This window comes from Molossus molossus, unplaced genomic scaffold (genome assembly GCF_014108415.1).
Source record: "Molossus molossus isolate mMolMol1 unplaced genomic scaffold, mMolMol1.p scaffold_m16_p_15, whole genome shotgun sequence".
Lineage (NCBI taxonomy): Eukaryota > Metazoa > Chordata > Mammalia > Chiroptera > Molossidae > Molossus > Molossus molossus.
Genome location: NW_023425350.1, coordinates 66,589,529 through 66,607,489, shown reverse-complemented (window position 1 = coordinate 66,607,489; position 17,961 = coordinate 66,589,529). Strand labels below are relative to the sequence as shown.

The 17,961-nt window shown below is 50.9% G+C and overlaps 1 protein-coding gene across 1 annotated transcript; it reads left to right on the top strand.

Annotated features, from left to right (window-relative positions):
• Positions 1 to 11,741: 11,741 nt before the first annotated feature.
• On the top strand, positions 11,742 to 16,186 carry FABP1 (fatty acid binding protein 1). Its single transcript, XM_036263267.1, has 4 exons — positions 11,742 to 11,821; positions 13,434 to 13,606; positions 15,017 to 15,109; positions 16,078 to 16,186. Exons 1-4 carry the CDS (start codon positions 11,755 to 11,757, stop codon positions 16,126 to 16,128), a joined length of 384 nt encoding a protein of 127 aa, XP_036119160.1. The 5' UTR covers positions 11,742 to 11,754; the 3' UTR covers positions 16,129 to 16,186.
• The last annotated feature ends 1,775 nt before the right edge of the window (positions 16,187 to 17,961 follow it).

Sequence of the window (17,961 nt, the reverse complement as noted above, 5' to 3'; positions counted from 1 at the left end):
AATAATTCAACTAGAGTTTGAAGCACAGGGAAAAGAAAATAATTCCGGGAGCCCCAAGATTTTCCCTTTAGCCTCAGATAAGTGTTTGGGGAGTTTGTACATTTGTGGGAAATATCCTGACCACGGATTTACATGGTTTCTCCTAAGCAGAGTCACCCCTGAGTCCTGTATTAATCATCAGAATGGTGTTGACATGAATGGACACTTCTGCCTGGGTTTCTATACAAGTTTTCTATAAATTGATGAGGGTAGGTTTCCATAGAAATCTGATAGTCTGAGTTCTCATCTTGTATTGATGTCATTGGTAAGGATGGGTCTAGACTAGTCAATGTCACTGGGTGTGAATTCTGGCTCCTCCTGTTTCTCACCTGGGAGAGCTTGAGTAAGTTTCTTCAGTTCTCTGTGCCTCAAAGTACTCGTCTCTAAAATGGGTTTTAATATCTTGGCCGGTTTTGCCTAGCAGTCAGAGCGTCGGCCTATAGACCGAAAGGTCTCAGGTTCGATTCCCAGTCAAGGGCACATACCTGGGTCACAGATTCAACCCCTGGCCCTGGTTAGAGTCATGCAGGAGGCAACCAATTTACATGTCTCTCTCACATCGATGTTTCTCTCTCTCTCTCCTCCTTTCCTTCCACTCTGTCTAAAAATTAATGGAAAAATATCCTTGGATAAGGATGAATAGTAAATAAATAAATAAAGAGTTTTAATGGGTTGTGTAGATGGGATGATTCATATAAGGTGTCTAGTAACAGTGACCGTTCAGTACTGGTGATGTGTGGCTGTGTACCGGCCGAGGGCACGCTGGAGGGATGTGGTGGTTCTGCAGCAGGGCAGTGGTGAGTCCTCGTGAGACAGCGGACTGTGCTCGAGATCTGGCCGGAGACGGGGCAGCAGCTGCCCTCATCCGCACAGGCAGGAGCCACGCCACCCTCCTCTCGCTCAGGGAGGGGCTGGGCTGAGTATTTCTCACATGGCAATGACTGCCTCATTTTTAAAAAAATGAATCAATTGCCCTGGCCGATTTGGCTCAGCGGTTAGAGTGTCAGCCTGCGGTCCACAGAGACCCGGGTTTGGTTCCCGCTAAGGGCACGTACCTTGGCTGCAGTTTGTCCCCGGCCCTGGTTGGGTTGTGTGGGTGGCGGCCACTCGATGTGTCCCTTTCGCATAGATGTTTCTCTCTCTCTCTCTCTCTCCCTTCCACTCTATCTGAATAAAAAAATGGAAAAATGTCCTCTGGTGAGGATAAAAAAAAAAAAAATGAATCAATTAACTAATCATAGAAGAAATATATTACGTGGTTCAGACTGACCACCCTCAGAGTCGGGGATGGAGGAGATGAACCAAAGAACTTATACGCGTGTATGCATAACCAATGGACACAGACAACAATGCTGGGGGTGGGATGGGGAGGAGGGTGTTTAAGGGGGAAAAGGAGAAACATCTGTAACAAAAATTAATTAATAAAAATTGGAAAAAAATAAAGAAATATATTATGAAAAAAAGAAAGAAAGAAAAACAAGTAAAAAGTACCTCCCACTCGCTGCCCTCCCTCCACACTGCTCCTCAGACGAGGTCTGGGATGGGCCCTTCCACGCTTCTCTACACACGTGGTGTGTGTACATACATAAACTTGGTTACTGGGCTTCTTACATTGAAATGAAACCAGTCTATGTATTTTTCTATAACTATTTTTTATTATTTTAACAGGACGTTTTTGGAAATGTTTTCAAGTCAATACAAACAGCTCACTGATTCTTGTGAATGGCCACACAGTAACTCAAGTCACAGATGGACCATAACCGATGTCATCAATCCTTTGCTTGTGGATCTTTGGATTATTGCCCCCTCCCCACTTTGGGGGGCGTGGCTATGTTAAACAATACTACAGAGAGATCAGTGTGAAGACTATTTCTTCATGAACCCAAATAAATTCACATTTCTGGGTTAGGGATATTCCGGACCACAGACTCTTGAAATGAGAAGGTGCTATACCTTTAAAGCAGAACCAGATCCATGTTACTTAAGAAGTATTTACTGAGACCAGACGGCATGCATGACACCAGGGCATCCCATCAGGTGTGGGGCGCCTGGCCCAGGGGCCGAGTGACAAGGCAGCCGGAATGAATTCCACTCAGCAACTTCCAGCTGGCTCTCGCTATGTCTGCTCAGCCGCCGACATAGATGCTGGGTTTGCCCTGAGGATTTCAAACACCGTGAACGTGTGACAAGGTACAGTCTTCTAGGGACAGAAGAGGGGAGGGAACACGGTGGGGAAGTACACAAGTAGCCAGCATACTGATTACAGTCACTCCACCTCCAGATCCAACACTTACGGAGCCTGTCTCTGAGTTGGGGACCATGGCAGTCTGGTAGGGGACACAAGGATGAATCCTTGTACTCTGCCACCGAGCACCACTACCTGACATTCAGAAGGGAAAAAAAGACACGAAGCCAGGTGAGGCTGTAGGATAGAGTGGTACAAACAGTAAGAGGGGCATAGAAACTACATCAGGAGAGTTCCAAGTGAGGAGAGTAATACTTTCAGCAGGGAGAAAGGGGAACACGAAGGGTGGGGATGACTGTCTTCTCCCTATGTCACCCACCTGTGCGGATGGCAGGAACGTCCCCATGGTAACCCAAGCTGGAGTTTCCAGGCGCATCTGCAGCTTGCCCCACTCTGCCGTGCCCACCTAGCTTGGATTCCCAGGTGCTCTCAGTTACAATTACTGAATAGAGCCCCTGCCTCCTCCCAAATTCAGATCCTCGTCCTCTCTTGTCAGAATGTTTGCAGGAGTTTCCTAACCCATGTCTCCACCTCCAGACCGTCTTCCAGCCCATCTGTCCTGCTGCCTTGAGAGTAATCATCCAAAATCACACATCTGATCATGACACTCACCTGCTTAGGAACCTTTGCTGACTTTCCATCACTTAGTGTGGTGATGTCAAAAGTTTGTCAATCGCCTATCAGCTTCACTATTTTATTTTTGTCATATCTTCATATGTCCTCGCGCCGGTTTTGTGCTTGTCTCTCGGCCCCTTACCTTCACTTCGCCACAGTGCTTTGTATTTCAGGGGCTTGGAGTCTACGGACTTCTGCCAGGACCTGGGGTATGCCAGTCACCAAGCAGCAGAAATCGGAAGTGGAGAGTAAGAGACAATCTTCCTCCCGCGGCAGTTGCTGGCGTTCCAGTGGTGGCAGGTGTGTGGCGGTTCTGGATCCCAGCAGCCTGAAAATGGCACCTTTTCAGGGGTCCAAGCCCTGGTCAAGGTGACGCCACCTTATTGGATCCAGAACTGAAGGCACCAGCAACCTCCGGGTTCCAGCCCAAGGGCATTGGCAGCTTCAAATCTTCTTCCTGTTATTCTTCCAACTCTTGCAACACCTCAGAAACCAATCCCCTCTATTCAGTTCTCTTGTTTGAAATGCCTCTGGTAAGATCTGTTTTCCATCCTTGACTTCTGTGCTATTTTTCTCCATTACTCCTTTAAAAACAACAAAAACAATTTGACTTTATCCTGAGCAATAATATCCGCGAGGTCAGAAGTTGGTGTACATTTTTCTAATAACTAGTAGACTCAATGCATAACTGTTAATATGATCTAAACTCGTCTCTTCTACTGACATATACTCCATTCTGGGAAACTCTCACCTGGGGAATCCAATCCAGGCTCCCATTTGCCACCTGCTAGTGACGTCTCTCTCCAGCTCCCATCTCCAGCTCCCCGACACAGGCTCTTCCGATCTCTCTCCTTCCCCCCTGAAACCTGCCTTTCTTCAGCAACAACTTGCCTTCTTAATCCCTTTCCATGCCTTGTTCTCTGTTCGTGAAAATATCTTGAGTCCTTCCCTGACTCTTGATTCAATGATTACCTACATTCTGAAGTTTTATTCAAACTTCATTCTATTCGAAGGGCAGCATTCACTTCCTTCATGCTCCCTGCTAGGCAGTAGTTGCTTTGAAGAGTCGGAATGCAGCCCCGCATGAATTTCTCATGGTGAGTGGAGCATGCTCATTGACGAAACGACTGAGAAGCAGATGAGTCCTGTGTGGCTCCAGGGGAGCCTGAGGCGGGGGAAGGCAACCGGGAGGAGGGCACAGAATGATGTGCACGGCCACTGTGGAGCACAAGGTATGCGCTTACAGAGTGGCCGAAGGGGATGGTCCGATAAACCCAGTAGAAGAACTGCAGATCCTAGCTTTAAAGATTCAGGATTCGCCCAGCCGGTGTGGCTCAGTGGTTGAGCCCCATGCACCAGGAGGTCATTGGTTTGATTCCCAGTCAGGGCACATGTCCAGGTTGTGGGTCCGATCCCCAGTGGGGGTCATGCAGGAGGCGGGCATGCAGGAGGCGACCAATCGACGTTCTCTTTCATCGATGTTTCTATCGCTCTCTCCCTCTCCCTTCCTCTCTCTAAAACCAATTAAAAATAAACAAACAAAGATTTAGGATTCAGTAAAATGCTTCGCACTGGACCTCTACTGAACACACGGGCCGGGCAGCCACCCCGGACCTTTCACGTCTTTGAGATCTCTCTCCATGCACATGGACTGCCAGGCTATTTGAGCTAGAGCACTAAGACATTTCTGAATCAACAGTAACCCCACAACCATCAATGACTCAAGAGGGCGAGAGCCCCTGGACTATTGTCCCATCCACATATTGCAGACACACACTCCATGGAAAATCCAGTGCAAAGCTCTGGTTTAGAAGCATTTTCAGGAGAGCAACCACAATACACCTATAAAAATTATAATATGGAAATAATAAAAATCAAAAACATAAGCTTTGGAGTCCAACAGACGGGGTTCATTGCTCCTGTGTGGCAGCTTTTCTATTTAAGTAGCTGGAAGCAGTTACTAACCTCTTCATGCCTTAGTATCCTCACCTGAAAAACGGGGGTTGTCGTGCTTGCCTTACGGTATTGGTCTGAGATTTCAGTGAAACACTGCAGCAAAGCACCTACTTCCTGTTCAGTTAGTGGAAGCTGTTATTTGAGCACTTTTAACAGAATTAATGGACTAGAGTAGAAATCACTATCAGGGATGTCGATCGAGAGGAGCTGAGAAAACAGGGCTCTAGGAAAGGGGACTGGGAGCCGAGCCCCGAGGGATGTCGGCAGGTGGCTGTCCTGCCTTTGGAAGGCTGATGGCTCTCAGCTCTAAGGCAAAGAGAACACAGGACTGCAGGGTGTGGATGGCAAGTTAGCAAGGGTTGCTTGGAAGAGATTTCTCTCTGAAGTGTCAGGCTGATCGGAAGCCAACAGGACCAGCTTTCAACGCTCAGAGGGCAAAGGGACACAAGAACCCAGGGACACGAGATAAACAAACACTATTAGCTTTTACAACCAAAATAGGGGCCTATGCACTAGCCTTCCAGATAAGTTTTGAGCTCTTCCTGGATTACATCACCCCTCAAGTGATCGCCGCTGCCTGCCACGTCATCCACGGGTCTCTCTACCGGGCACAGCACAGGCATATCTCACTGGGGACCTGAACTGAGTGATAGGAAGGTCTCACCTTACACAATAAGGATATTTCTAGAAGTCATTGTGTAAGAGGCTATTTTGCGGGGTGCACTTTTCAGTGTAGTCTGTGTAGTGCAGACCACCACCCACAACTTTTGTTTCGCCTGTTTGTGCTCTCATCTCCCAGCGCGCATATCTCCAAAATACCACAGACACTACACGGCTGGGAGGCAGACCGCATTCTAGTACTGGACAGCTGCCACAGGGCATCTTTAAGAAATTTGCTGTGAGAACAGACAGAATAAGCATCTGAATGAAAAGGCTTAAGGATGTCCTTTAAAAGTTTTTCTTGCCCTGGCCAGTTTGGCTCAGCGGTTAGAGCATCGGCCTGCAGTCCAGAGAGACCCGGGTTCAGTTCCCGCTAAGGGCATGTACCTTGGTTGCAGTTTGTCTCCGGCCCTGGTTGGCCATGCAGGTGGCAGCCACTCGATGTGTCCCTTTCACATCGATGTTTCTCTCTCTCTCTCCTTCCCGCTCTATCTAAACAAAAATGGAAAAAAATATGCTCAAGTGAGGATTAAAATAAATAAATAAATAAAACAGTACAGAATAAAAACACAACACTTCGGGGGGTGGGTGGAATCAGGAAGAGGGTGTCATTGAGAGGAAAAAAGAGAAACATCTGTAACAAAAATTAATTAATTTAAAAAAAAAAAGACACTTCCAGCAAACTCTTTACTCAGCACAGCTAAAGGTACCGAAATACAGCCGAGGGCACGATCAAGCATGAGCAAGGGGCATGATCAAGGATTGAAACCCCAGGTGACGGGAGCACAGGGCGCACAGAGGGAACTGCAGCTCAGAGCAATGAGCAGCAAGGGGGGTCTGGGCACCGGGCATGGTCGCCAGACCTGGAAACAGGCCCGAGGGCCAGGAGCATGGGGTTTCGTACCCCTCAGAAGACGAGGCCACAGGTGATGAGGAGGAGCACGGGGTTTCGTACCCCTCAGAAGACGAGGCCACAGGTGATGAGGAGGAGCACGGGGTTTCATACCCCTCAGAAGACGAGGCCACAGGTGATGAGGCCTCGGGTCTGCAAAAGACACCAAGTAGGATGTGAGACGCCTGGTAGGGCTGCTGTGGCACAGCAAACCAGGGACTGGAGACACTGCCCAATGGCCCAGGAAGATGCGAAGAAGCTTGTCCCCAAACCAAGAGATAAACATGAAAACTGGGCCTGGGCCCTTGACACCTAATACCTCTGGACACGTGGCAGAACCAAAGTGCTCTGAACTCACGTTCCTGAGGGACTCAGGTTTACTCAGCGCGCTCACAGGCCGAGATGAGGAAGTGGAGGCCCAGAAAGGCTGAATCCTGTCCTGGGTCACGTGCCAGGGAGAGAGGCGAGCTGAGCCCAAACCCAGAACTTCCCATTGGCAACCCTGCCTCTAGCCTATGGACTCCAAGGGCGCCTCTGGGACCCCAGGAAATGGGCCAGCTGGCTCTGCAGACACCCGGGGTCAGACACGAGTGCAAAGGTGCCTCACTTGAAGTGAATGTCAGTCACGTCACCTCCTCTCCCGCCGCCAGGCTGCTCGTGGGGACGGAGGGGCGCTGGAGTCTCTGGTTGACTGAAATCAGAAGCTGTTCCTATGAAGTGGGAGTCTTTTTTTTTTTCTTTCTTGAACTTTGTCATTCATTCCAATTACGCTTATCTCTTCTTGTGTTTGCTGAGCTTGTGGGTGGGAAATGTCATTACCCTTTCCTAATGTTATGGAAAACTATTCACGAGGGATACATTGTAAAATAGCCACTAGTGCTTGGCCTCAAAACTCATACACGAGAAATCTGATCAAAAGGAGGCTAGTGGGAGTCGCCGAAGAACTGCCTGTCGAGGGTCTGGGCAGAGGATCCTTGCTTTGGGACTGTGGGCTTGGTCTACCTGCCTCTCCATCTGCCCGGCTGTGCATTTGCTGTGGGAGCTGTCAGTCTTCACCAGCCGTGCCAGCCCCCCGACCAGCCGGAGTAAATCATGCCCAGGCATTGCCTGGACGGCAGCAGGGCTCTCAGGGAGTGAGTTCGCAGGCCCTGCTTTTCCCCGGACACCGGAAAAGGAGTACCCGGTCGATCCAGGCTTCCCAGAGGCCTCTGCGATGGGTGCTGACTTGCCCTAAGGAGTAACGTTCATGATCCTTCTTCCCACTCTCGCCGTCGGGCCCGAGAGCAGCACTGTGGGGCATGTCATCAGACATCTGTGGTCAAGGGGTCTGGATGTGGAATTTGTATGCCAGTCGTAAACCAAAATGAATTTTAGACTGTCATAAAGAATAAAAAGCATTTATTTCAGCAGAAAGAAGCAGCAGCCCAGGAAACACAGGCTCAAGTAGCAACCTAAATTGTGTTCCACCAAGACAAAGAGGAAGTTGCCTTTTATAACGCAAGTTCTCACCCAGGTTCTCAGTTTAGGTAAATGAGCGACCCAAATTTGTACACTTCTGATTGGTCGAAATCACACAGTCCTGACTGTTGGGCATCACGCATCTTGGCTGGTGGGTATGGAGCAGTTCTGATTGACAGGGCTGAGTAGGGCGAGGAGAGCTCAGTCTGAGGTGGGTATACGGTTGACTGTGGGGAGCCCATCTCAGCAGACAAATTTCATCTCGGGGTTCACATCCAAAGAATCTTTCTTCTCAGGACTCGCACTTTACTGAAATATCTGAAGTTGCTGGGGAGGGGATCAAAGAAAGATGAATGGGGATTCACTGTGCGGCAAATGAGCAGCTTCAAATTCAACCTTTCCAGCCTCACTGCCACTGGGGGTGTCTGAGTAACCCATCACCCCACACCCATCCCTGGCCTGTCTCCTACTGCCTCTGCACTTCTCGCTGCTCCTGGCACCGGGGGTGAGAAAGAAGGCACCCAGGCCTCTCCCAGCCTCCTGCACGGCAGCCCTGGTCCTCGCCAGCTCAGCCTCCGGAACGTATATCCTGGTCTCATTCTCCCTCTCTCCCCTGCAGCTTAACGCACGTTTTTTTCTCTGAAAGGAATTCTGATGCCAGTTCTTAAAATAATAGATTGTTCATTTCCTTACAAATACGAAAGTAACAAATCATTGTCCCACCCGGAAGAGACTAGGGTCTAATACGGCCACTCTCAATATGATGAGACACATAAAAAGGCATATAATCAAGGTTCAGAATAAAGTGGAGGAGACCGTGGCCGTGCTGGTCATCCTTTGACACTTTCCTCACTCCGGCCTGGGTGCAGCACCACTGCGGATAGAAGGAAGGGTTCGCTGTGCCAGATCCGCACGGCCGCACATGCCACCAGTGCCCTCTGCCCGCCCTGCTCAGGAGGTAGTGATCTCCTCATGGCAGGGTGTATGCTAACGCCACCTGTCAGGGATGCTGGAGCAGGGCTCTGGCATTGAGCACCTGAGTGGATGAGGGGCATCTAAGGTGCTGGATCCGTGCGGGGGAGTATGTGTTTGGGGGTGGAGATAATAAAACACCCTCCCTGTGTGCTGACACAAGAGCACACCACCCTGTGGGCTGACACAAGAGCACACCACCCTGTGGGCTGACACAAGACCACACCACCCTGTGTGCTGACACAAGAGCACACCCTCCCTGTGGGCTGACACAAGAGCACACCCTCCCTGTGGGCTGACACAAGAGCACACCCTCCCTGTGGGCTGACACAAGAGCACACCCTCCCTGTGGGCTGACACAAGAGCACACCCTCCCTGTGTGCTGACACAAGAGCACACCCTCCCTGTGGGCTGACACAAGAGCACACCTTCCCTGTGGGCTGACACAAGGGAGCACACCCTCCCTGTGTGCTGACACAAGAGCACACCCTCCCTGTGGGCTGACACAAGAGCACACCCTCCCTGTGGGCTGACATAAGAGCTCACCACCCTGTGGGCTGACACAAGAGCACACCCTCCCTGTGGGCTGACACAAGAGCACACCCTCCCTGTGGGCTGACACAAGAGCACACCTTCCCTGTGGGCTGACACAAGGGAGCACACCCTCCCTGTGTGCTGACACAAGAGCACACCCTCCCTGTGGGCTGACACAAGGGAGCACACCCTCCCTGTGGGCTGACACAAGGGAGCACACCCTCCCCGTAGGCTGACACAAGGGAGCACACCTTCACTGTGGGCTGACACAAGGGAGCACACCCTCCCTGTGTGCTGACACAAGAGCACACCCTCCCCGTAGGCTGACACAAGGGAGCACACCTTCACTGTGGGCTGACACAAGAGCACACCCTCCCTGTGGGCTGACACAAGGGAGCACACCCTCCCTGTGGGCTGATACACTGTGCTAATGCCATACTCCTTACTCTTGCCTTCCTGTGACACCGATGTCCACTGGCATTAGCCTTCATCCACTAGTGTGTTCCTGCCTCATGCAGAACCAGAGACTTAGAGCTGCCAGGCTTCCAGGGCAGATGCGCCAGCAGCCAGAGAGTTTCAGGTGCAGAGCAGGGACTGCCCATTTGGCAGATGAGCATGTGAGCATGTAGTCATCATGCTGATTGCGCTGCAGGTAGGAACAGACAGGATCCGCTGGCAGGGGAGGAACTGTCCAGGAAACAGAGCTCCGCTTGGATTCTGCCGTCTACTCAGGCATGGGCTGGAATGGCAGAGCAGGATGGCAGAGAAGAAAGAATGGCTGGCACGGGAAGAGAGGAGGTGGCTCTCAGCCTGGGTCAGGCGTTGCCAGCCCTTGTAACATCCTCTCACTCAGACTCTCAGCCAAGACACGGCTTCATTAGATACGCACAAACACATGCACCTTAGTCTCCTGGCTACCCAGCCCCAGTGATTCTGTGATTTGAGAGCATGTGCCAACCTGACTACACCGTATCACTTTAAATCTCTTGTTTTCCTTTGATGGGAAGAGCCATGGTCTCATTATATTTTGACGCTTTTATTTACTGACCCATCATTAATTGTACACCTACCAAGTGCCAGGTATTGGGAATACCAAGGAAGAAGTACAGTGAAAAAGAATACATAGAGGATGGAACACTATGCAGCTATAAGAAAGAAAGGTCTCTTATTCTTTGAGACAACCTGGAGGGAACTAGAGAGTATTACGCTAAGCGAAATAAACCAATCAGAGAAAGACAAATAGCACATGATCTCACTTATTTGTGGAATATAATGAACAAAAAAAGCTGATGAACAAAATAGACCCAGAGACACAGAAACGAGAAGGTTCACACGGACAAGCTTCAGAGGTGGGGGCAGGGGAGAGAGATGAGATAAACCAAAGAACTTATATGCTCTTATGCGTAACCATGGACACAGACAACAATGCTTGGCTGGGGATGGGGGCTGGGGGATAGGGAGGAGGGTGTCTAGGCGGGGGGAGAAACATCTATAACAAAAATTAATTAATTAATTAATTAATTAAAAAGAAAGAATGCATAGAGGAATAATCCCAGTTGGAATTAGAATACGGGATTTGCCAAGTGCTCCGGGGCCCGGAGAATTCGCAGAGGCAGTGACCAGGTGCAGAAGGAAAGGCGGGCACAGGGAGCAGAGTGAGAGCAAACATGGAGGCGTGGGTACCCCGACGTGTTCAGGTGGCCCAGCAGGTGCTACGTTCTTTCCTTCCACTACCTGCATCTGCCTAATAAAAGGCATCTCTCAGTTTCCATACAGCTGGTGTAAAGGTTTCCACCTTCCCTTTAGTATGTACCATGGTAACACTTCAAAAAGGAGACTGATTTGGACAGTGGAGTAGCCTGTCGTCATAGGGAAGAACTCCCAGAATATCAAAGAGCTTTAGGGGCCGAAGGCAGCTTTGTAAAAATTAAGTCTGTGCAATGATAACGATGGGAAGAGATCATAAGGTTATGTAAATAAGGTGAGGTTTTTGAGGTTAAAGGGATTCTTTAGTATTTCTGTTTGTCTAGATCTAGATACACACACACATGTATATATGCACACACAAACATATGTGTACAGATATGTATACATACACACAAATTTCATGGGAGAGTCGCACCTCAAAGGCCACAGGTCTATAGGGCTTTGTACTTGATTGACGCCCTTTAATGTTTGCTGAATTAGAGCAAATCTCTGCCTTGCCCGTCCTGGTTTTTTTTTATCATTGACCATTGCTCTCAAGTTAATATTTGAACCTGGCCATAAAGGAGGTGACAGATGCTGACCTATGGCCAAGATTCAAAGGGGAAATACCCTCCTATAAACAGCGCACCCTGGACAGCTCCATCAGCAGAGCTGTGCAAGGAGCCTCGTTGCCACCATGAACTTCTCCGGCAAGTACCAGGTGCAGAGCCAGGAAAACTTTGAGTCCTTCATGAAGGCAATTGGTGAGTACTGAGCTGGACACCAAGGCAGGTGGTCATGGCAATAAGGGTCTGGCCCGGCAGGTGGTGGCCAGTCACAAACGTAGGGGATAATGGGATGGGAGGAGAGGTCCAGGCTTCACGCACACAGTGTTATGCTTGTTACTTTTGCAATGACTGGCAGCTCGCGCTGGCACTCACTGGACAAGTCCACACCACAGGCAACTGGAGAGAGCACTGAACTAGAGTCTGATTTAGATAGACGCCACCTCTGCTGGTAACTCATTGTGTGGCCTCATCCACTCATTCATTCATCCATTCATCCATTCATTATTCTAACAAATATTGATTCAAGCCCAACCATATTCAAGCACTGTGCTGGAAAGATACAAGGGAAGCAGATAACGATGAGCCACATTTCCAAAGTCACAATTTAGAGAGGAAAAAGAAAAGAAGCAAATACTCTCCTAACGTGTACTGAGTGTCGACAGTGCCAGGCACTGGGCTGAGCCCTTGACATGCAATATCCCACCGAATCCTCAATCAGAACGCTAAGTTGGGTACTATTGTTTTTCCCATTTTACAGTCAAAGCAACTGAGGCTTTGAAAGGTTAAGTAATCCCAACCTAGGTCACTCAGGTAGGAAGTGTGTCCTCCGGGAATCAAAGCAAGCACTGGTTCCCAGAGACCCCGCTGTCACCCCGTCTTCTCCAGGGGATTGTGCAGGAGGGTGTGGTCCTCACAGGAGGGCATGGACGGGAGACTCGGTGGCGAAGGTGAGCCTTGGCTAAACCTTGGACGATGAGCAGGTGTCCACTAGGGGACTGGGAAAGGGGACTGTGCTTCAGGCAGAGGAATCTCGTGAGCAAAGGGGCGAGGTGGCAAGGAAGGGTGCCAAGCGGGAGGAGCGTGGGAAAGACAGAGAGAGGAGGACCTTCAGGGCAGCAGAGAGCTTGGATCTCCTGTAGGGCAGGTCGTGCCGCCTCTCTGTGTCTCCCATCCCTCACCTGTGCCCTAGGACCCTCCCTGCCCACTATCAACACGTGGGTTTGTAAACCTCAATTCATACAGCACCACAGACGTGCTCTGAAATTTGCAAAGCTCTGTCCCAGGACAAGGGACCCCTGATACTGCTTCTTTGGGAGCCTCGCCAGCAGAGACCGGGGTAGGGCTCGGGAGACACGTTTTCCAGGACAGTCCCAGCGTGTGCATGTTGCCCCGGCATAATTATTGTCAGCACCCCCAACCCCACGCCTCACTCTCAGGAGTGACCTGGCCTTGAAGATAAACTGTACTGGCCAACCTGGGCGTGGAGGATGAAATGCTTATACTCAAATAACAAATTCTCTGGGCGTCAAAGGAGGAGGCGTGAGCAAGGAGAGCGAGCAAGAACCAGGGTGCTCACTAGGGAAGAAGTTCTTCAGGCCAGAGGAGTGTCCTCCTTATAAACTCACTGGCAAGATAGCCGGCCAGCCAGGGCAGGTCAGGCCGGGCCACTGACCTTGCCTTTCAAAGCTCAAAGCCCGTGTTGCTCCAGGACTCTGGCCCATGCCGGTGGCCTCCAGGGAGCCACGGCACCACCCTCTCCCTCCCCATACCACACTCTGCCCCTCTCACCGCGAATGCTTCCCACCAGGTCTGCCTGACGACCTCATCCAGAAGGGGAAGGACATCAAGGGAGTGACTGAAATCGTGCAGACTGGGAAGCACTTCAAGCTCACCATCACCACCGGGTCCAAAGTGATCCAGAACGAGTTCACCTTGGGGGAGGAGTGTGAGCTGGAGCTCATGACCGGGGAGAAGGTCAAGGTAGGAGCTGCCCCCCCAGCCACCCTCTGCTTGCGGAACTTTTCCTGGAGCCTGGTTCTGGGCTTCCTCCCTCAGGGGTCCCCCCTCACAACTCCCTCCATGGAGACACTACCTCTGAACTTGCTTCTGGGGTGAGAAGCAGAAAGACAAAGACGGCTGTGGGGGGAGAGTCTCTTAGGGAAAACTTCCCCAAGGACTGTCTCGGGGTGCCCTGGCCCAAGAATTGGAGCTCTCCCAATATGGAGGATATGGGGGCACCAGGCATACAGCAGGAGTCCAAGTCTCGGGTTCTCCCAGGCACTACAGTGGGCAAGTGTGTGTGTGTGTGGGGAGGGTCAGTGAAAATGCCTTAAAAGACCCCTGGGTCACCCTTAGTCCAAATTAAACTGGGCTTTGCTAGGCCTGGAGCTGGTGGTCATGGGGAGAAGCTTCCTGGAGGAGGTGCTGGCAACGCCAGGTCCTCAGGCTCACACTCAGACCCAGCCTTCAGGGGTGATCATTGAGCCCCTGGCCTCCGCTACCTCAGCTGTAAAACAGGCTGTCACTCTTCCCAGACTGAAGGCGGGACAACGCCACTGCCCCTGGGCTGTGGCTCAGGCGTGCGGGGAGCGCGGGGTGTGGCTGTAAGGGTGCCAGCAGGCGCTGGCAGGGAGAGCCAGGCACTGGGTGCCCGCCACCGGGCGCCTCTCTTTCTCCCTTAGAAACGCCACACACCCCAGCACAGCCGCACCACTGAGCGGCGCATTGGGCTCAGCACATTCCTATGGTTACCTCTCTGATCAGTCTTTATTTCTGCTTCTCCAGATATGACATTACAAGTCAGGACATCAGTGATCAAATTTAGGAGAAAAATTCTTTCCGTAGGCCCCTAGGAAGGGGCACGTGGTCATGGGATTTACCACAGGCCTTTTCCAAATGTCCGTTTTGGAGGCAAATTTTTAAGCGTGGCCCATGTCTTCGGCTCCCTGTTGCCTCTTCCCGGGTTTCTGTTCCTCTCCCTGGATGCACGAAGGTGGAAAAGGAAACCCCAGTAAGAAACATAAACACGCTGGAAGGAATACGCATATACCAAAGCAAAATCCTGTTCTCCACTGGCCGGTTTTTCATTTTGCTGCCACCTCCCTGATCACTTGGACAATTGAGATTTTACTCAATTTCACTTTAGTGTTTACATCTGAGTCAGTTCGGTGTCTTGTGCTGACTTCTAGATCACATACCATAAATAAAACCTTTAGTTCTCAAATGCACCTCACTTCTGTCAGGCCAGAGAGCCGGGGGGTTGGCCTCACGTAAGGGTGAGGGCTGCGGTGGTTGTAGGCAGAGACCCACGCAGGGGCGCCAGCGCATGAGCAAGGGGTTTGCTCCCTGCCCAGACCCTTCCTCACAGGCCATCTCTTCTGTCCCCTGCAGGCAGTGGTTCAGCTGGAAGGTGAGAATAGACTGGTGACAAGTTTCAAAGGCATCAAGTCCGTGTCTGAACTCAATGGAGACACAATGACCCACGTAAGTTGGGGCTCTGAGCTTGCAGCTCCCGTGCTTGGGGGAGAAGAGAGGTGCAGAGTGAGGAGCAGCCCCTCACCCTCGCTGTTAGTCTCTGCTGTCACTTACTAAAGATCCATGATGGACCGGGCAGTTGACACCCATTATCATCAATCCTCCCAGCAATCCTAAGTTTTCTAAATGGGGAGACTGAGGCAACAAATAGCCAGAAATGGCTGAGCTGGGGTCCCTCTGAATGGGGTCTGTGTCACAGGGCTTCCACCCGCAGTTGCACAACTGCACACCAGGGGGAGCCACTCCCATTACAGACAGCTGGGGTTTGCATACTTATTACCACGTTGCAGTGTCTGCCAGGAAGGAGTGTTTCTAACAAAACCAGCACAGTGCCCTGGGGTAGCTTTCCAACAGACCAAAGAGCAGTGCCTTGAGGAAGGGGCACTTTTCTAATTCACCAGACTGCACATGGCCTGGCAGCGGCCCCAGCTGGTGCTTCCCCGCTGGGAGGGAGGAGCGGGGAGAGAAGGAACATAACTCAAAAACTGGTGAGCCCGAGAAATCCAGTGTTTTTATATGCATCACAGCTCTGGGAGGAAATTATGCTCTCCGACTGTGTTCCAGGCTGGGTGCCTAGGTGTACGTGTGTCCTTGCTATGCACACGTGTTTGGTACATAGTAGGCACTCAATGAAACTGAGAAACTGGATTGGACAAGTCGCTTTTGATGGCCTTGCTCTAACAGCCACTAATGTAGAAAAGGATTCAGTATGAGTCAGGAAAACCCTCCTCATGAGGAAGTAAACTTGGCCTGGGATTTTAGAAAAGATTGCCAACCCTTTCTCTGGTCCTATAAAAAGCAGAGGACTCCTTGGGTTGTTTCATGTGTTGGCACATTTAGAGCTAGTTGGATGGCTTAGTTATCTTTTGCAATTCAACATCAGATGCACATCGCGTGATTTCTTTTCTGATTTTCAGACCATGACATTGGGTGACATTGTCTTCAAGAGACTCAGCAAGAGAATTTAGACAAGTCTGCATTTCATATTCTTTTACTGTGTAAAAATAATAAAATAAACTTTGTTTTTAAAAACAATGTTTCTTCTTCGTGGCCTCTCTCTGGGGGTGTTACTGATATCAGTAAACACTGATCGCCTATGTTTTCATAAACTTTGGTAATTCGCACTGTCCATCCTAATTGGGTTAGGTCTGAGACAGGCCCCAGGCCGCCCACGCAGGTGACCCTACAAGGAACATGAAGTGTGGCTGGATCTGTAGGACAGCCCTGGAGTGGCCTTTCCTGGGAGCTGGAGCAAGAGGGTATGCAGGGTGCTGGCCACGGGGAGAGGGAGCAGCGATGCTGAGCGGACCGAGGAAAGCTACGCCCATGAGTGTGGCCACGGCAGCCTCGCCCACCAATGGACATGAGCAAAAAGAGCAGTCACTGACCCCTCAGATGAGCAATTCCCCCTCCTAGGGAAGGGCTGAGTGAGGGGCTTAGCGAGAGGTTGAGGAGTAAACAGAGGAGGCTCAGAGGGAAATTCCCTTCACGCGGGGAGCAGAGGCAGAATGTGGGAGAAGAATAAGTTCTTTGAACAGTAGCTTGTACCAGGTTCTGGTAGTTGTTACCGGCTAAGTTGCTTCTCCCCCAAATACACATGTTGAAGTCCTAACCCTCATTACCTCTGAATGTGACCTTGTTTCAAAATAGGGTCATTGCAGATGCAACTAGTTAAGTTAAAATGAGGTCATACTGGAGAAGGGTGGGCCCCGAATCCAACGCGGCCGGCCTCATTTAAAGGGGAAACGTGGACGGAGACACCTCCACGGGGGGTGCGCTGTGAGGAGACTGTCAAAGCCACAGACCTACCAGAAGCTGAAGAGGGGCCGGAACGGATCCCTCCCTAATGCCTTCGGAGCGAGCGCAGCTCTGCCCTCACTGTGCTCTCGGATTTCTGGCCTCCAGACCGCAGGAGGATACATTTCTGTTGTTTAAGCAGCCCGGTCTGCAGCATGCGGTTCCGGCAGCCCCGGCAGACAGACAGCGCACTCCCTAGCTCCAACTAGCGGCCGGCCTCTGACATTTCCGCCTTCATCATACCTCCCAGCTCCTGGATCTGTGCCCAGCGCCCAGAAAGCTCTCAACAAGGGTGCGATTTGGGGGAAACCCAGTTCTCCTCCTCTGCTTTCACACAAAACACTCTATTCTGATACTTCTGATCACCAAATGTGGGTGTTTTGTTATTTTCCCCCACACCAAGCAATTTTAGGACACCAGCTGGCTGGGCAACAATTTAACTCAATTCTGACACTAGATACCCAGAGTCAGTGTCACATCCCACAGGTAAGGGCTCAGTCCCGGGAGACCGCCACCCTCCCACGTGGTTTAGCTGCCAAACCACAGGTAGGGGGCCCCAGGACACCCACCGCTTCTGCCTTCTGCCCGACTGGGCTGCAGATCGGAGGTTCCCATGACCTCCTCCACTTTGGATCCGATTTTTTGTTAGAACAGCTCACAGAACTCAGGGACACACCCACAATGATCAGTTTCTTCACGGAAATGATAGAAAATACAGGTGCACAGCCAGATGAAGAGACACCCAGGGTGAGGTCTGGGAGGGTCCCAAGCACAGGAGCTTCTGTCCCTGCGGAGTTGGGGTGCCCCGTTCTCCCAGTACATGACTGTGTTCGCCAACCCGAAAGCTCTCTGAAGCCTGTGCTACCTACAGGGATTTTATGGAGGCTGCCTCAGGTAGGCAGGATCAGTTAACGCGTCTCCAGCCCCTTTTCCCTCCCTGAAGAAGTAGGAGGTGGAGCTGAAAATGACAACCTTGACTTTTTTTACTGCTTCATCTTCCTGGT